The following is a 19,841-nucleotide window of genomic DNA, read 5'->3' on the forward strand; positions in this document are numbered from 1 at the left end:
ATTATACTGTTCGGTGCCATTGTAATTAACTGTGAGGGATGGGGGAAAGTTGGATAGCTTCAATATGAGCATTTTTCAAAAAAGATTTATCAAAGAAGTAGAAAGTGCTGTTAGTTTTCTACACACACACACACACACACACACACACACACGTCCTATATTAAATCATCACTAATTTCTGCTTACAAATGATGAGAAATTCAAGTTAGAGTCAACTTCGTATTCATAGCAGATGTTTCAATGTTTTAAAATGCTGTCAGTATTGACAGACCACTAACATACATGTTCTCTTTCCTTCCCCAAATGAATGACTTCCTGCAGCTTGTACATAAGCTCATTCAGTAGAAATAGAATGTGAACCATATACGTAATTTTGAATTTTCTAATAGCCATATTAAACAAGAGACAAGTGAAGGTAATTTTAACTGAATATTTTATCTCAACACATCCAAATAATATCATTTTAAGAATCAAAATTAATACTAACCACCTTTCCCCTTTCCAGTGCTCAGTGGACCTGTGTAGCTAGTGGCTACCGTAGTGGATAACACATTTCTATATTCCTTCTCTCTACTCCATTTTTTTGTGTGAGAGTTAAGTACCTTTATTTTCCCTGAGTACTTTTGTTTTAATTTTGAAGAGAGATTGTTGTGATTTTTTTTTAAGTACCATATATAACCTAGTGTTTTAAGATCTCAGCGTTATTATGATAGCTCTGTCTTACACTGGGGGAAGAAGTCCGATTTTCAGATGATGTCTCTGTTTATCTTGCTCTTCAGTTAAAGTTTTTTTGCCCTTTGACATAGACTCATGTATTGCAGAAAAGAAAGCACTTAATTCCACACTTTTTTTTTTTTTTGACGAAATAATCTCGCCTTGTCTCTTTTGTTCTCTCCTTGCTCTCCTTTCTTACCTTTTCTCTTCTCTGAAACCCCTTCCATTTTTAACTCAATTGACTATAACAGAAGGGATTTTTAAGTAAGATGTGGAAAACATTTTTTATAGTCTTCTACAACAATTTTAGATGTAAATGCGACCATACGTTTTCATTGCCATCCTTCATATGGCTATACTAAGGGACTGGAGATTAATGGGTTTTTTTGTACCTTTCAAGATAAACAGTAGTTCAGCATGGTAGCCCTTAACATTCACTTTCCCAGTATTCACAACAGGTGCTTCTGAAACTATAATCCTTTATATTAACTTTAATTTTGTGGAATATGCTTCCATAATCATGAAACATTAAGAATGTATCTATATTTTTTAAATGGCACTTTAGCAAAAGAATAGTAGAAACCATCATAAGAATATTTATTTTGAGATGAATGTCATATATTTATAAACAATATTGGGGAAATACTAAATCCTTAGGCCTTTTTTTTTCTTTCAGGGATCTGGGCTGGACCAAAGGACGTTAATAACACTCTTATAATCCTTTAAGATAGTAGGTTTTTAAATATGTTTACTCTCTCATTACTGTCAGTCAAGAGAAAAGTATCAATTGAGTTATTAATCTCTCTTTGTACATAAAAAGAAGACAGTGAACTTCCCTAGATGGAACAGGACTAGGTCTACTTTTACATTGGGGTCCCTAGGGCAGCATCCACAAATATCTCACTGACACATAGGTAGAACAGGTTGTACTGAGTTTGCCCTTGGGTGCAGCTGACCTTTGCACCAGATTTTTTTTTTTTTTTTACTTTTAAATCTGAAACAGAATTAGGAATCCTTCACTAGTATTCTCAAGTAAGTCTGGCTTAAATGAGATAATTTGTGTGCCTTATAATCAGTTTTCAGCTACTAGGTAAATCATGCTTGATAACAAATGCTTTTTTACATCTAGAAGGAAACTATATAAGTAAAGGTATCCTTGGCTTTAATTGTATGTTGTAAACAAAAAAGTTTTATCTCCAGTCCGCTGCTATCCACTAAGTGCTGGGTTCTTATGCTCATCTATTCCCTTGCCTTTCCAGTTAAGTATCTAAAGGTATTGCAAACCCTTGGAGTCCCAAGAAGATAAACCCATGGTGGGCAATTCTGCACCTGACAACAATTTTCTCTTTGGCTCCTCCAGTATCAGGGACAAGAACAACATCTATGGAGCTACACAGTCAGAAACCTCAGAATCGTCCTTGATATTCCTTGTCCCTCATTCACTTCCTCTCCTTTTGCTCTTCATTCTCCCACCCCATGCATTTTTGTCTCCCATATCATTCTCACATCTAACTTTCTTTTCTTATTAATGGTCATCATGTTCGTCCAAGCTACCAGGGTTTCTTGCCTGGACCACTAATTTGTCTTCACTTTATCCATTGTTGACAGTGAGAAATCTATTTGCTATGTTTCTGCCAGAAGGATTTATCTTTTTAAAAAATTGTTTAATGTTCATTTCTTTATTTTTGAGAGAGAGAGAGAGAGAGAGAGCGAGAGCGCGCGCACTTGTGTACTTGTGGGGATTGGGGGCAGAAGGGAAAGAGAGAATCCCAAGCCCCAACAAGGGACTCAGTCTCATGAACTGTGACATCATGATCCTGAGCTGATATCCAGAGTTGGACGCTCGACCAACTGAGCCACCCAGATGCCCCCAGAAAGATTTTTCTTAAAGAAAATCTGTGTCACACCTTTGCATATAATACATTCAATGATTGGCTTTTGGTCTTAGTTAAAAGGTACTTACAAGGCTCTGCTTAAAATGGGGGCATTGCCTACTTCCAGTTACGGCTGCATTCGTGCTTATTTTCTCTCTACGTCATATTGACCTTTCATTTCCTGAAAACCATCCCATATTCCCTACTTCAGAGCCCTGTGTATTTTCCCAGAAGCCCTAGCACAGCTCATTCTTACTCCTTCATATCTTTGCCCAAAAGTTAATTTTTATGAGCTCCCAGTGTAAATGTAATGTTCTTATTGTTTACTGTCACAGCACTTTTTGTCTCTTTTATAAAATTAATTATAATCTGATCAAAACTATATTAGAGTATTATCTGGCTGCATGAGTAAACTGTGAAGGCAGTGAATATAGGGACTCTGTTTTTTAAATTATTGTATCCCTAAAGGATATCACAAAGGCTGAAATGGACACTCAATAAATAGTTTAAGGAATTAATAAATGATACACAAATATTAAATATATGCATATATATCTCTTATTCATATGTATGTGTACACAGAGAGAGGTAGAAGCTTTTTTTAATGCAGTGGTGGTCCTATTTCCATAGAAATATAAACATTCCTCATTAGGATATAATAAAAATTGTTACCTTATCTATTGTTCTGTTCTTAAGTGATACAGTTTTGAACATGATTTTGTTGCTTGTCAAAAGAATTCCAGGATGGGGCACCTGGGTGGCTCAGTCGGTTAAGAGGCCGACTTCGGCTCAGGTCAAGATTTTGCGGTCCATGAGTTTGAGCCCCACGTCGGGCTCTGTGCTGACAGCTCAGAGCTTGGAGCCTGTTTCAGATTCTGTGTCTCCATCTCTCTGACCCTCTCCCATTCATGCTCTGTCTCTCTCTGTCTCAAAAATAAATAAACGTTAAAAAAAAAAAAACAAAAGAATTCCAGGAGAAAACCAAAACGTGTGTGTACATTGTACATTTGTACATTTACAAATGAATTATACCAGAAAAATGCAATTAAAGAAAGTCTACCTATTGTCTAGAAACCATGAAGTGAGAAAGGAGACGAGGAATAAAGTCAGTTTAAGCTATTCAGTGTTGAGAAGGTTCCGTGGGTGGAATGAGAAGATTTAATAGGTGGAATGAGAAGAATGTCTAAATTCTCCAGGTAAATTCTTTCTCCTCTTGTTCAGATTCTAGGCTTCACCAAATACTGGTTTTCTCCTGTGTTCCTGGCAAAGGCATTCTTTTTGTGTGTGTGCTCAAGGTTACACTTTCTAACCTGTAGTTACTCATCCAACACATACTGATTCCTTTTATAATACCATAGTGGTCATTGGGGATCAATCGCTGAGCTAAAACCACATGCTTCTTGCTATCATTATACTTGAAAACTGGGAAAAAATCACAGCCATTAATCACAAAATCAAGCTGGTGTTTTTATAATTATAGCTTGAGATGAGTGCTTGACCTGAAACTAAGGGTCTCTGAAACTAAAGGAGACTTACCCAAGCTGGGAAGGTAAGCAAAGATTTCCTAGAGAATGAACTGCTTAACACAGAAGCCAGACGATCAGTAGGGATTAATAAGACTAGGGGTAGTAGGTGAAGGCCAGAATCAGAGAAGTTTTGTGTCCCTGGAGCACAGGGGGGTGAGGGTGATGAAAGGTGAGTCTGGAGAGGTGAACGGTCTAGAGGGCCTTCTATGAACCATGGGTGAGAATTCTAGAAAAAAAGAAACAGTAACGATAAGTTTTATGCCATGATGTAACCTCATAAATCAGTTTTGCACTTTTAAAAACTGAACACAGAGCTGGATTTAAAGGAAGTGAAAACACACATGGAAAGGCTAGGGAGGATCTTAAACTGTGTGGGCTTTTGCTTGTGCTAGATAACTTACATGGGAGATATAGAGGTACTTCTTGATCATGTTACGAGTCCTCTGCTTTCTCTCAGAATAGAGTGGAAGTATGGCTTAGCTCTCATTGAGAAGACTTTATGTCTTGCACCTGCATACAGATGAGAAGCGGTTTTACAGAAAAAACTCAACAATTCAGAGATGAACAGGGTTCACTTCATTATATAGAAGGAAGGTGAAGAAGGGAGAAGATAATCAGGACCTCCCTTAGAAAGAAGGCAGACTTGAGTGTGATATCAGACCCATTGGGTAGCAATTGCTACAGCTCTTCAGACACAAGTATTTCCTGATTGATGAACCTACACGTAGGAACTAAGGGGGCTAGTTCAGGAGCTACGGAGTTGGTAGGTCCTCTTTGAATTCCAGCTCCTCCAATGCAATCTACCTGTGAAACACCCAGAGCATTTACTCAGGATCCAGATAGCAAAGGAGGAAATACAGTCAAACACTCTGAGTCAGATATGGGATAAGATGTTCCATGCATGCACTAAAGAGTGTCTACATGTAATGCTGGTCTGGATCTTTATTAGTTTCTCATGATTTTAAAGGGAACTGGAGACTTTATATAATGTGAATTGTTTATTGAATTATGCAAATTAATGCATACTTTGCCTAAATGCATATTTTGTTTAAACAGAAAGAAAATGTATCAGGTCATGATTATTCCCTAAGTTATAGCTAGAATTACATTGGTTAATAGAGTAAAAATTGATCAAATTTTTAATCATTTGGAATGTTTCAGTGTGTATCTTTTTTCTAGATTTGAAAGATTTTTATTTTATGCTGGCCTGTGCTGAAAAGCATTGGGTTCTTTAATTTATGGCTCACCGTATCTATCTGTGTATCTGTATATCTGTGCATTTATGCATCTATCTATCTATCATCTTCCTTCTTCCTTCCCTCCCTCAATCTGTACATAGGCGGATGCTTACTTACTGAGTTTGGGGCAACATGCAATATTACAACAACTACTTACAAATTAACTGTTTTACACTTCTACCATGGACATGTTACCTTATCACTTTTTTATAATCTGACAAATCTGAAAATTTTTATTTTCTCTCATTTAATGTAGGTACAATTTAACTATGTATACGATTATAGTTATGTAAAATGTGTGTATATATATATGTGTGTGTGTGTGTGTGTATGTGTGTATATATATATATGTGTGTGTGTGTATATATATATATACACACATACACACACACACTTATGGTTTAAGTGCATATACATACCCGTAAATTACACTTTCCTTAATATATTTTTCATTCCCTAATTTATACATAAATAGATACCAGGGAAAGTATGCTGTTGAGTGGTGGTTTTGACTTTGAAACCAGATAAACCTGGTTTAAAATCCTAAGCTCTACACTTACTAGGCTCTTGAGTGTGAGCAAATTAGTTGACCTTTTTTTGTAGCCTCAGTTTCCTCAACTGTAAATGAGACTAAAAACACATTTCTCACAGGTAAGAATTAAGAATGATAGTAACAATGATAGTATTAGAGTTTCTGACACATACTAAGTACACAGAGGTTTTTTTAGCAAAATAAGAAGTGACAGGATATAATTTAAAATATCAACTTCTGTGGATAAAGACACTGTTTTCTCCGAAGGTAAATGATAGCGCACGAAAAGAGTAGCCTTCAAAGTCAGGATACATGTACTCTGCTTGGTTTCTCCTCCAAGTACCTTGTCTGGCACCATGGTCAAATTGTGCAGCCTCTCTGTTTGGCCATTTCCTTACCTTAAAAGAAAATGGCTTTAACCCTGTGAACTTGTAAGGCTGACATGAAGATTCACTGTAATGTGTCTGTGTACGTGTGTATACTTTCTATCAAAATGTGAGATACGTAGTAGGAATTTATCTTCAATGTCATAATCACATTTTAATTTATATCTTCAAGTTTTTGCAACTTGGAAATATTTGTAATTAGCAGTGTGATTGAGTTTGCTGACAACTTAGGAAAACGTAATGACAAAGTTGAAAATAGTGAAATGATTCTCTTCTTTTCCCTTTTGATAAAGTTTTTGACACATTGCCACCCATGCGCTATCAGGAGACCATGAGTACCATCCTGACGTGGATCCAGCAGTCAGAAACCAAACTCTCTAGACCTCAGGTTACTGTCACTGAATATGACATCATGGAACAGAGACTTGAAGAGTTACAGGTCTGTGAATGTTTGACTGTCTGAAGCAAATAGTGCAGATGTCATCTATCAAGCAGTCACATTGGTGTAACTTTTCTTTTCACAGTGGTGTAACCTTAAAATAATAGAATTAAAATAATTGTGGCAAGTATGATGGTGTACCAGTTGGAAAAATGAGGACTTAAAAAATGTCATATTTTATGCATTTGTGCCTTCTCTCCCTCAGACAGAAATTCCACCTTTGAAGACAGTGTCATGGTCTGCGTATGAAGTATATTCTTTATTGTTTAGTATGTATTTTCAGACACATGGATTTTGATGATTATAAAAGCTGTAGTATTATTCCCCCCACCCCTTGCTTCCTGATTTATAACTCCATTCACATTCCCAAACAGTGGTAAAATCAGTGTCGTTATAAAATAAGTTTTAAACTCTAATCTTTTGTAATATCATAATTAGTTTTTGAGTTTTATTACCTAAATTTTTAGCAGCTTCATATCAAGTAATAAAAAATACTAATATGGGAAATGAAAAAGATAATTTGTAAGAGATTTTAGAATACTTTTCCTACCAATTCTGAAAAGCCCATGTTGTATATCCAATCACATTTTATTTTTTAAGACAAGAAAGCATTCATTAATTATATTCATGAGCTGAGATATGTCTCCATCTTGAGAAATAAGAACAATATTAAAATGTGACTTGTATACGAAGAGTTCTTTTTCAAGAATTAAATTTTTTTAAGAAAGTGATTTTATAATTATTTCTTTAAAAACTTTTATGTAAATTTCTCAGTATATATTGCCCTGTTTAGACTGTTTTCTCTACTATCACACCAAGCAACCTAATATTGTTGGATCTTCTTTTTTCTTCATTATGTTGTTGTTTCTAATACTTGGAATGATTTAAAAATTCACTTTAAAGAATATGTGACTTAATAGAACTCTAACTTCAAAAAGAGTACAAAGATATAGCAATTAGAGGAATGGATTAACTATATACAAAATGGTGGGCAGATGAGCAGGGGAGTAAACTTCTGAAAAAAATGTTGAAGACAAAAATTATTTGTAAATATTATTGAGAAATTGTATTAAGTACCTCAAAAAGATGTAGTTAGAAGTTTGTATCAGATGTTACAACAAAGCAAAATACCACATATGTTAAAATGTTCCAAACATTTCAATAAGCATAATTTTTGGAGAAATTTTTAAGTAAAATATTTTAAAACATATGATAGAGAAGCACACAAATCACTGGACACAATTGCAAATACTCTAAAAATACTGGAGGCGATTTTAAAGAAAGATGAGACCGAGGAAAAAATTTGTCTGAATATGGGAGAAAGTCATTAATAAGGAAGTCACAAAAAAAGACATAAACAGCCATTAAACCTATGGAAAGTTGTAAGTCGAATTGGAAAGGACGAAGTACTAGTTTATAAAATGAAACACCATTTTTCACATCTAAGTTGCAAAAAAATGATATAATAAGTGCAGGTCCAGCAGCAATGAGCTCCCTTCTCACTTTCTGGTGGGAACGTAAATTGAATTGAAATTTTGCTGAGAAAAATGTTTCACCACTTGCTAATAACATACAAAAGAATTCATGATGTTATACATGTGAATAGTGTTTTCATGAAGTCTTTATCGTAGGCAGTAATCAGAATACACTAAAGAATCAAACAGATGGGGATAGATAGGTAGATCAGAAACATAATTTACAGGAGTGGAAAGCTAGAAGTTACTTTGTAGAGCTAATAATGGGAAATGGTTAAACGAACCAGGAAGCCATTAAATTTTATGTTTTCGAAAAAGACTTAATGATGTGGCAAAATGCTCACAAAAAAGGCCTAGCTCAAAATGTAGTTATATGCATGCTAGATATTGTCTAAATAATAAATCGAGTTTAATGAAGTAAAATTAAAGCAGAGTAAAAAAAAATAAAATGCCACAAAATAGGCATAAGACATTATACAACTATAAAAGTTATGTATTGATGTATTTGCAGGATATTATAAGTCTTTCTGTAAAAGAAGGGATGATTGTTTATGTGCGTATATAATAACATATTCAGTGTTTAGGTATACATAGAAACACTGGAAGTTTACATAAAATCATATATGTAAGTGGGTATTTTTTCCGTGTTTTATCTTGACCTTTTATTATTGCATAACCAGAAAGTAACAAATGAATATTGAGTGGGGAAAACCTAAAGATAGACATCCTGTTGTAAGCAATTGCATAGGTAACACAGAACGATTGTAAAACCAACTTTATAAATTCTCCCAAAAATTCTCCTAGAATTTCATTATATCCCTGCAAAAAATTGTGAAAAATATGAAACTATAGTTAATTGGCATCAGTAGACCAGTGATAACTTAGTCAGTTTTGTTATACCATGTATCTATATGATTTAGTTAGGTTTTTACCTAGAAAGGTCAGAAATTGTCTTAATAAAAGCCCAGTAGAATTAAATGAAGCTCCCTAACAGTATCATAAATACAGTACTCATATACGGAAGATACAATAAAATTAGGTGTGCTAAAACTCTGGTCCATTAAGATACACTTTTGGATATATTTGATGTTGTTCATAAAAACAGGCATAGATTTTTAAATAAAATATTAATGTGCAAATTACTTTTATGATAAACGGTAGAATTTAGTTTGTCTTTTTTTTTAATGTTTATTTTTGAGATAGAGAGACTGTGAGCAGGGGAGGGGCAGAGAGAGAGGGAGTCAGAGGATCCAAAGTTGTCTCTGCGCTGTCTTCAGACAGCCTGATGTGAGTCTCAAACTCACGAACTGTGGGATCGTGACTGAGCCAAAGTTGGACGCTCAACAGACTGAGCCACTCAGGCACCCCATAAACAGTATGATTTAAATTACTACTAGTTATTCTATAGATTGCAGCACATCATCTGTTTTTTAGGTGTTTCAATCACATAGCTTTCATTTTGTTTGTTTTTTGAACATTTTGTTTTATTGTTTTTGAGAGACAGAGAGAGAGCACACACAGGGTAGGGGCAGAGAGAAAGGGAAACACAGAATCCAAAGCAGCCTCCAGGCTCTGAGCTATCAGCACAGAGCCCGATGTGGGCTTGAACCCACAAATGCAAGATCATGACCTGAGCTAAAGTGGCACGCTTAACTGACTGAGCCACCCAGGTGCCCCACATAGCTTTCACTTCAAATACATGTAGCTGAAACTTGCAAGTGAAACTGTACAATGAAACTGGTTATTATTCCTCAATTAGTATACATGTACTTTCCCTTTTTTAATTTTTGAGGCTTTACAAAGTTCCCTGCAAGAGCAACAAAGTGGCCTAAACTATCTCAGCACCACTGTGAAAGAGATGTCAAGGAAAGCACCATCTGATATTAGCCGGAAGTACCAGACAGAATTTGAAGAGATTGAGGGCCGCTGGAAGAAGCTGTCCTCTCAGCTGCTTGAGCATTGCCAAAAGCTAGAGGAGCAAATGGCAAAACTTCGAAAAATTCAGGTAAGTCAGGATTGGACTTTTTGTATTCATTTTTTTTTTTCTTTGCTTGTTTCTCCCCTAGTGATGTGTTATAAATTTAAAGGCAAACAGACATTTAACCTCCATACTTCTTCAAATTCAGTGATGAGATCAAAAGACACACAATTTTGTGAAATCAGTGGGGGTTTTCTTGCATGTTTAAGAAAACCATAATTAAGAGTTCTGCTTCTTAGATTTTCTTTAGAATTATATTTTTCCCCAAAACCGATAGGACTTAAACATATTTTTAGCTTAATAATTTTCAAAACTAGTCTTTCCGTTAGTCTGGTTGTCCTTTAAAATATAGGTAAAACAATCATCTACCATGTAATATAGCCATATCATTTTATCAGCATATTTTACTTGTAACTGTGTATCTAAATTTGACCTTATTACATGCCATAGACCAGCTCCTACTGACTTAAGTTGTTTAAATGGTGCCACCATACTACTAATCAGCTAAGCTGAAAATAGTAAACCAACAATTACATTTTAAAATCTAAAATATTTAGTGATCCAAGTAATACCTCTCTTACGTGGCGAATCACCAAGAAAAACATTAATGCTAGAATGAATCTTGGACATCATCGTGGCATGCTGGAAAGCATTGGGACAACATGCTTCTGGGTTTAAGTCTCAGTTCAGCTGTTAGTTGTTTGTTTTTACTGCTTACGAACCAAAAAAAATGAGCAATCCTAAAACATTCTATAAAGCACAATATACTTACGAACAGGTCTCTACATGTAAACGTATGTGTACACACACACACACACACACACACACACACACACACTTTTACCAGTATCAGAGGTAGAAGAGAATATAATTACATGGTCCTCGCCAACAAGGAGCTCATATTCTAGTGAAGGGAAATGGTAAGTGTGTCAGTTTCCTGTTGCTGTTGTAACAAATTAGTAGCTTAAAACAACACAAGTTTGTTATCTTACAGTTCTAGAGGTCAGAAGTCCAAAATCAGTTGCATTGGGCTAAAATGAAGCTGTAGGCAGGGCTGTCTTTTCTAGAGGCTTTAGCAGAAAATCTGTTTCCTTGTTGTTGTTAGCTTCTGGAGATGACCTGGATTTCGTGGCTGATAATCCCATCCTCTTTCTTCAAGTTCAGCAGTAGAGCATCTTACAGCCTCTCTCTCTAGCTCTCTTACCCCCAACCCTCTCTTACTAAGAACCCTTGTGATTACATTGTGCCTGGCTCAATAACTCAGAATAATCTTCCCGTTTCAAAATCCTTAATCTCATCTGCAAAGTATTTTTTGCTATATAAGGTAACATATTCACAGGTTCCATGGATGGGGCCATGAACACCTTGGGAGGCCATTTTCCAGCCAACGTAGGAAGTAAATTAAACAGAGTGGTAAACATTATGACAGTAGACAGAAAGGAAGTCCAACATACACTGGGCAAAGGGGTTATGAAATGTTATTGGAATATGGGTTATTTGGGCTACACCTTGAAGAAGTAGAATTTAGTCAGCTGATAAAGAGGGGGAAAAAAAGGGTACATAACAAAATGAAGTGATACGTCCTCTTAGCCAGAAGGGGTTCACTTTTGAAGAGACAAAAATATGTTTGGAGATTAATAAAATATACTATTAGAAAAATGACCTAGGAGTAGATAATGAGTGGTCCTAGATGCCATGCTTTGAAACATGAATTACAACCTAGTAGGGATGGAATTAAAAGTAATAATAATTTGGAACTTATGCTATTTTAGAGGGGGGAAAGATATCATTGTTTTCAAAGCATCACTGTGATAAGAAGAAGGAGGACAGAAGAAAAACACTGACACATGGAGAGTGGAGAATGGATTAGCATAGGGTAAGATTGAGGCAGATACCAAAAAGACCTAATGCAGTAATCAAGGAGCCAGTGATAAGATCTGAACTAGGACAGCGGTGATGTGGAAGAAATGCAAAACCAGACTCCAGAGATATCAGCAAGATGATAATGTTGAGAACTGAAGTTCTTAGATTTAGTCAAATGCTTTTGAAAAGCATTATTATTAATCATATTGAAAGGGAAGCTTTCTGTGAAGCACATATTTTCAACAGAAATTTAATTAAGAAGGGAGAAAATAGCACATCTGGGCAGCATATTTGAATTGTGTGGAAAATAAAGGAGCTCGAAAATCATACATTTGAAAAGTAGCCAAAAAAAGCAGGAGGGGTAAAAAGCAATATATGAAAAAGAATAATGGGAGATACTTGGCTATTTATAAATGATAAAAGATGACATTTTTCACCCGATCATTACTTCAGCCTGGTCAAGCAAATAAGAAATTAAAATCAGAAGTTTTCTCTTTCAAGATGACAAAATCTTGTTCTGCAAAGTTCCCAACTAGGGGGACTATTTAAACTGTCAACTGTAGAAAACAATTTGTGGAAGTTCAGGTTTAGGGAGGCTATAAAGACACCATTACATTGAGTTTATTGTTCATAGTTTGTTTTATGTACTGTAAGGGCACATTGTTAGTATTATCATGAGTTGTTTTGTAACTTAAAATTTCTCTAGAGGGGGATATGATTTAATGTTCTCAAGAGTAACATCATACAACCACATTTGGTAGTAATTTTTTATTTTTAACAATAGCAGACTTCATACACCAGTGCTCATACTGTGGACCATAAAAATGCAGTCTTAGTAAAAATATTCTTTTCCTGAAGAGCTACTTAGAGATATCCTTCAAACAAGGGAATTGTTCCTGGGCATGTGTTCATAAATATCACTGTGATGAATTGTGTTAAGAGAAATCGGCACCCCAGTAATGCTTAAAATGGGTCTCTGATTCCAGAATCACATCAAAACTCTGAAGAAGTGGATGGCTGAAGTTGATGTTTTCCTGAAGGACGAGTGGCCTGCCCTCGGGGACTCAGAAATTCTGAAAAAACAGCTGAAACAGTGCAGGGTAAGATTTTTATATGACCCCTATCATATGCAGTCTTTTATATAAAAGTTATTATTTGGTTATGTCAGTGGTCCTTAACCAGAGTTATTTTGCTCCCTTTGGGGACACTGAGCAATGTCTAGAGACATTTTTGTCACGGCTTGGTGCGGGATAGATGCTACTGGTGTGTAGCGGCCTGGGGTGCTGTGTGTGTCCCTCAATGTGTGTATCCCCGAACAGCCCCTCACAACAAAGAATTAGCCAGTTTAAATTGATGGCAGTGCCCAAGGTTGAGAAACTGGGTTGGATAAATGAGGAAGAGAAAAGCATGATCTTTTCCTCAACACTCGTAAGATTATTTTGGTGTAAAATAAAGTTTAATGTAAAGGCAACGAAACCTTTGAGCTGTTTATTATGTCTTATTGCAGATTTTGAGTCATACTGTGTTGCTCTACTCAGACCTGCTGCACTGTACTCTATTATTACACAATACGGACTTTGGAAATGATATTCATTATGCCATTGTCATGTCGTGGAATGAAAGTAATCTAGCTCTTTAAAGAATTCGCTTTGCAAATCCAAGCTAAAAAACAAACCAAAAAACAAATCCAGCTTACAAATAACCTTCACACCCATCATGCTATAAACAGTTGCAGCAATATCCTGAGTTTGAAAACCGAAATCATTTCAAAAACAGTGATGTCTAAAGCCCATCATTTTCACACATTTTTCCAACAAGGAATAATTTATTTCCTTTTGTATCTGATCTAAGTAGAATACAGATAATTCCGTACTTGATTCATAGCATCAAAACCACTGAACAGTTTTTGTAAGGCTGAGACATCTGTAGGTGGGTGTATATCACGTTTTAAAGGAAAGGACGTACATGCGGTGTCATGAATCCTCATTATATGTTTCCTCTCTCTGTTGTATTTCGAGTATGTTGTGGTAATTTTTGCAGCTGGCTTAAATTGAATTATTTCCTTAGCTTTTAGTCAATGATATTCAGACAATTCAGCCCAGTCTCAACAGTGTCAATGAAGGTGCACAGAAGATAAAGAATGAAGCGGAGCCAGAGTTTGCTTGCAGACTTGAGAGAGAGCTCAGAGAACTGAACACTCAGTGGGATTACGTATGCCGACAGGTACGTACGGTCTCTTTCGCTGCAGCTTGCCTCTTTTTATCTAATTAAGATTTCTTAATGTCTCCCTTTACCATTGCCCATTTTGAAAGTTTCATCTCTGAGTATGTCGATGCCGTAAAGCATGGTTACTTCAAACTAGCCTTTGTCTAGCATAAAAAATCATTCTAATAGTATATATGTTAAATAGTATATACTCATCTTATCGGGATCCTGACTGAGATGACCTTAAATACTGAACATACTGAACAACAATGTCCTGTTTTTAAGGTCTGATTTTCATCGAATGTTTGCTCTTGTGCATAACTTTGTAATAGTAATTGGATTAGCAGAACATACTTTACACTTGTATACTTGGTACAGAAATAAAATGAATGAGTAGTCTCTGTGCATGTACAAATATGATAAATAATTTTCACTTCAGATTATTAAGATAGGCAAGTTTGGCTTCTTTACTACATTTATTTCAATAAATGAGCTAAAGTTGGGAAATAGTTACGAATAGCTCAGAGGGGGAAATAAAACACAAAATCACTCTGCATATCCGAGTGCTTCATTTTTATGCAGCAGAGTGTTTTATAGATATTACTTTTAATTTTGAGATTGCATTCTGGAAAATTAAATATTATATACACAAGTACTATATATCGAATACTTCTTGTTCGTAAGATGAAATTTTGACCTAAAGCAGTGATTATTTTTCAGTATACCAGTACCTTTTTTGAAGTTAATAAGAGGTTTCATCTTATGTGTATTAGACACAGCCAGTCTTTCGTTATTTCTCAGTAACCTTTCAAAGTTGAAAAGAAATCATGCCACAAGGCAAAAATTAAATTTGAAAAAGTAAAGAATTTAGAAAAGTAAAAGGCAAGGCAAGTCACCCAGCTAATACTGTCACTGGCAAATGCTCAACAGTTCTATTAACTCACAGACGAAGATAGCCCTGGGTCAGCTAGCTTGCATTCTTCTCTGGAGTAAGCCGGCTCTAGAAGGAATGTTCAGGAAAAAAAAAATATTATTTAGGTGATAGATTATACCATTTATGTTTTCCTGCAAGGCCAGTATGAAAGGCATTTGTTGAATGTTTCTAATGGATGAATGGAAAGAACAACACCAATTTAGAGCAAGAGGGAAAATGATAGCATACACACACACACACACACACACACACACACATACATACACACATACACACACACATACATATACACACAACAGTATTACTGAAACCTCAAGGTTTTTGCATATTGGAGAAGTGTAATTTTTGAAATATCTCAAGTTAGTCTTAAAATGTCCTTGTTTAAGACCTTATGTCTGCTATAACATACACCACAGATATGCCTTTTAAGAGAGGTATAAACACATTAGCCTGCTTCATAACAAAAATTCCATAGATCCCATCCGTGTTTTCATCACATCCTAGAATATTTTACATCTCTTTGGTTCTCCATGGAATGTATCACACTGTGTATGCTCTGATCTTATGGGCAAGTGATCTGTGTTTCTTAAGAAAGGTATCATGCAATCCAGAACAGAAGTCAGACAGTACAGTAAAAGTATGGAAGCCAAGCTTGAGTATTGGGCCCAGTTCAGGGCTCCAGAGAGCACTGGAAACTGTAAATCTATGCATTATAGAAATGGCTACATACAAAATGGGGTGTGATGTTCTTTCTTGGGTTAAAATTAACTCATTTGTTTTTAGATGCCAGAATCTGAAAAAAAAATTAGAGACAAAATTGTCCAAATGTCTGATATACTTGGAGATCCTTTGAGATCCCATGATTTGATTTTGTTGGTATAAAATGGTTGGCTTTTTAAATTCTAAAAGTTTGGTATCCAAATAAAAAACCCCAAGATTTTAGGGGTTCCTGGGTGGCTCGGTCAGTTAAGTGTCCAATTCTTGGTTTTGGCTCAGGTCATGATTGCATGGTTCATGGATTTGAGCCCCACATCGGGCTCTGTGCTGAGAGTGTGGAGCCTTCTTGGGATTCTCTCTCTGTCTGCCTCTCCTCGATTTGCATGCACGTGTGCACTCTCTATCAAAATAAATTTATAAAAACTAAAAAAAAAATCCCAAAATTTTAGTTATTTCTAAAATAAAGGATAATCATCATTCAAATAACTCACAAGTTGGTAGACCATACTGAAAAGAAGAAAGGAGGAAGGGAAGGATTTCATAATTATACATATCTTTACATTATTTTGTTATATGGTTATTAAAGAAACTAATATACATACAATTACATAATTTTTAGAGAAACATTTTTAGGATTTCTTAATTACTTATTAGAATATTTCAGTATATATTATTAAACATTTTGTAACAGATGTTAAGTAGGGAAGAAAATAAACATGATAAATATCTGTCTTCATGGTGGGTATAGTTTAGTAGAGAAGATGGAAAGTAAATGAATTAACATAATATTGCACAAATGCCTAATTTTAACGTCGATGGATTCTCTGAAGGAAGCAATCCGAATGCTCTGAATGAGAGTAAAGGAGCAGGGAGCCTGCTTTTTGTTGGGTAGACCGTTAAGTCTTTTCTGAAGAGGTGGAATGAAAGCTGACATCTGATTAGTGCAAAGAACCTGGCACTTTGACATGGGGACTAGGGAAAGTGTGGATCTAAGATGAAGTGGGAAAAAGTGCTGAGGCAGGGGAGAAGAGTGAGCATGTATGCGCAACAGAAGGGAAGCCTCTCTGAGTGGGGCAGTATGAGCCAGGAGAAAACCGGGGGGAAATAAGTCGTGAATGGTCTCATGAGTCATAGTGAGGACTTAGTATGCACGTTAAGTGCATTGGGAAGGTATTAAGCTTCCAGATACAGAAGTGGCATCATCTCAAGTGGCTGTTTAAAACTTTTCTCTATATTCCTATTCTATGAAGAATGGCTGGAAGCGGCACAAGCGGAAACAGGCAAGAACTGCAGTTGTCCAGATAGAAAGTACTCCTGGCAAAGGACAGGAAGGGCATGAGTGGAGATGGAGAGACAAGAAATTTGAAATACGTCATCCTCTGGTGACATTATGTTTGGTTCACTGTCCAAACCTCTCCCGATTTTTTCCAAAATCGTCAGTAGAGATGGAGATCACTTTAATGCTTGTTGTTCTGTCTCTCATTACTGTTTATGTGCATCTTCTCATTATATAGCAAATATTGTGTGGAAGGGATATGTTATTCTGGGAAAACTGGGCCAAAGTGCTCGTGTGATTCAAACTTTGTTGAAACTCTTTCCAGCAAGACCTGTCTCCAGTAAGGTTATTTCACTCAGTGTGCTCAACGTTATGTTTATATAATGTAGTCTTAGCTTTTATCCGTATTTTTGCCAATTAGGCAAATTCTTCCTTGTTATATTTTTGATTATGGATTCTACACTCATACCCACCTTTGACTGTTATTCTTTTTCTAACATGGCACGTTCCTTTCTTCTTTTAATCAGATCCTATTGGAAATGACAGTATTTGCTGGTAAAGAGTGCTTGCTGGTAAAGAGTCCAGAGAGTCAAGGAGGAATCAAAATGTTTTCAGTTTCCTGTGTTATGCAACAGAGTTGGCCACAATGCCTTTAACTAATGAAAGAAAGACTTGGGCCTGAAGAAGGAACAATATTGACTAGCTTAGTAGACTACTCAGTACTTCCATTTTGGTCATGTTTACTTTGGAGAAGTAGACCATTAGAAGTACATCTTGAACTGGGCGTATAAACTGTGTATATAAAGACAGAGATGTCATTTATATAAGGTAACTTCCATCTCACAATGAAAAGATTTCCGAGGCTCACTTCCTGGAAATGCTTGGCCGATAAAATCAAAAACTCTTAAGGATGGAGAAGGATTTCTCATGGTTTCAGAGCAAACATAGTAAGACCAGGAGCTCTGGAACCATATCGCCTCAGTTTAGATCTTGCCCCCACCATAACCTACGTGTGTGGTGCTGGAGAAGTTGCTTAATCTCTCCCTGCTTCAGTTTCCCCGTATTGAGAATGTGAGGATATTAATGCCTACTTTATAAGAATTTTATAATATTGATCAAATGAGTTAATCTTGTAAAGTATGTAGATGAGTACCTAGCACAGAGTAACCACTATGTACATGCGTGGTAAATAAAATAAGCAGACATAAAACAGACATAAACCTGCATATATAAAATTATAAAACATGTGTCGTTTCTAAATAATTAGTGCGTAAATATATTTTTTTAATTAGCAGCTCTAAATTTATAGTAGTTACCAAGAAACACTGAGTCTAGAGATTAGAAGGATGTCATTGTCATAAGTTGCAAATCACTGTCTTTTTCTCACTCAATGCATATTTTGGGTACAATCATCCACAGATCCCTCAGTCACTCTTCCTTATTTCTTGAATATTTCAACAACGGACTTACTGTCATTACTGTCATAATTCTTCCTGATTTCAATATTTTCTCGGATGATTCTTCCAGCCTTCACTACCTTGAAAGCTCCTCTGATGATTGTGTCTTCTATTCTACCTTAGCTACCCGGTCTCAGCCCCGTAACCTAAACATTGTCATTACCAGATACTTCTCCATAATTTCAACCTCAGGTACCCTACCCTGCAACCATCAGCACCTTAATTTCCAGCTCATTCCCTCAGTAATCCAACCTCAAAAATTCTTCCTTCCTAATGGAATGCATAATGCAGTGATCTTACCAGCTTCTCATTAGAAAAGCATTTAATCTTGTCTTGGCCATTCCTTACTCAAAGTTGATTCTATAATCCATCATTAAGAGCACCCCTTGTGTTTTCCCTCAACTCTCTTGTCCTCTCCTGTCTTTCTATATTATATCCATGTGACAGTATCCTACATGGATATAAGGTCAGATCAGATCCACTTTTCAGTTGATGCTGTGCCAGTACCGGGAAGGATGAACATGGCTGGAGGAAAACACATATCATAACTGGCTAGTCTCATTTGGAAATCATGCGTGCAAACTTCAAATAGCGCCTTGGTGCTTATTGGTAATCTTACTGCAATTTTCATATCCATTCACAGCCCCACCCCTCTGATGAGTATTTCACAAATTTCTTTTTGCAGATCTCTACCAGTTCTTCTTCTCTCCTACCTGTATGGCAGTTAACTAGCTGTGTGTTTCAATGAAAAAAATAGAAACATTTAGAAGGGAGCTTGCATCTACTCCCACTGACTTGCACGTTAGTTAACGACTCTGTTTTCCCATTGTTAACACGAGTGACCTGTGTTTACTCCTATGTAAGACGAGCCTTTCCACTTATATGTTGCCTACCATCCTCTTTTTTCAGCACAGACATTAAGTCACCTGTTAAACATCCCCTACCACCTACATCAGCAGTATATTTCAGCGTGTGTAGGTGGCTTAGTCGGGTAAGTGTCTGCCTCTTGATTTTTGACTTACGTCATGATCTTGTGGTTCGTGATCTCAAACCCCGCATTGGGCTCTGCAATGAGACTGTGGAGCCTGCTTGGAAATCTCACTCTCTCCCTCTCTGTTAGCCCCTACCCCGCTTGAATGCTCACTCTCACTCTCTCTCTCTCTCTCTCTCTCTCTCTCTCTCTCTCTCAAAATTAATAAATAAACTTTTAAAGAAAAAAATGTATTT

General features: G+C 36.1%; 1 protein-coding gene across 10 annotated transcripts in view; it reads left to right on the forward strand.

Moving 5' to 3' along the window:
- Positions 1-19,841, forward strand: part of DMD (dystrophin) — a 2,113,538-nt gene that overhangs the window by 804,176 nt on the left and 1,289,521 nt on the right. For all 10 annotated transcript variants that reach the window (XM_081792827.1, XM_081792829.1, XM_081792824.1 and 7 more), the window contains 4 exons: positions 6,564-6,709; positions 9,977-10,189; positions 13,012-13,125; positions 14,093-14,248. In XM_081792827.1, coding sequence (XP_081648953.1) covers positions 6,564-6,709; positions 9,977-10,189; positions 13,012-13,125; positions 14,093-14,248 — 629 coding nt within the window. The remainder of the gene's footprint in view (positions 1-6,563; positions 6,710-9,976; positions 10,190-13,011; positions 13,126-14,092; positions 14,249-19,841) is intronic.

This window comes from Panthera onca, chromosome X, assembly GCF_046562875.1.
Source record: "Panthera onca isolate mPanOnc1 chromosome X, mPanOnc1 haplotype 2, whole genome shotgun sequence".
NCBI lineage: Eukaryota > Metazoa > Chordata > Mammalia > Carnivora > Felidae > Panthera > Panthera onca.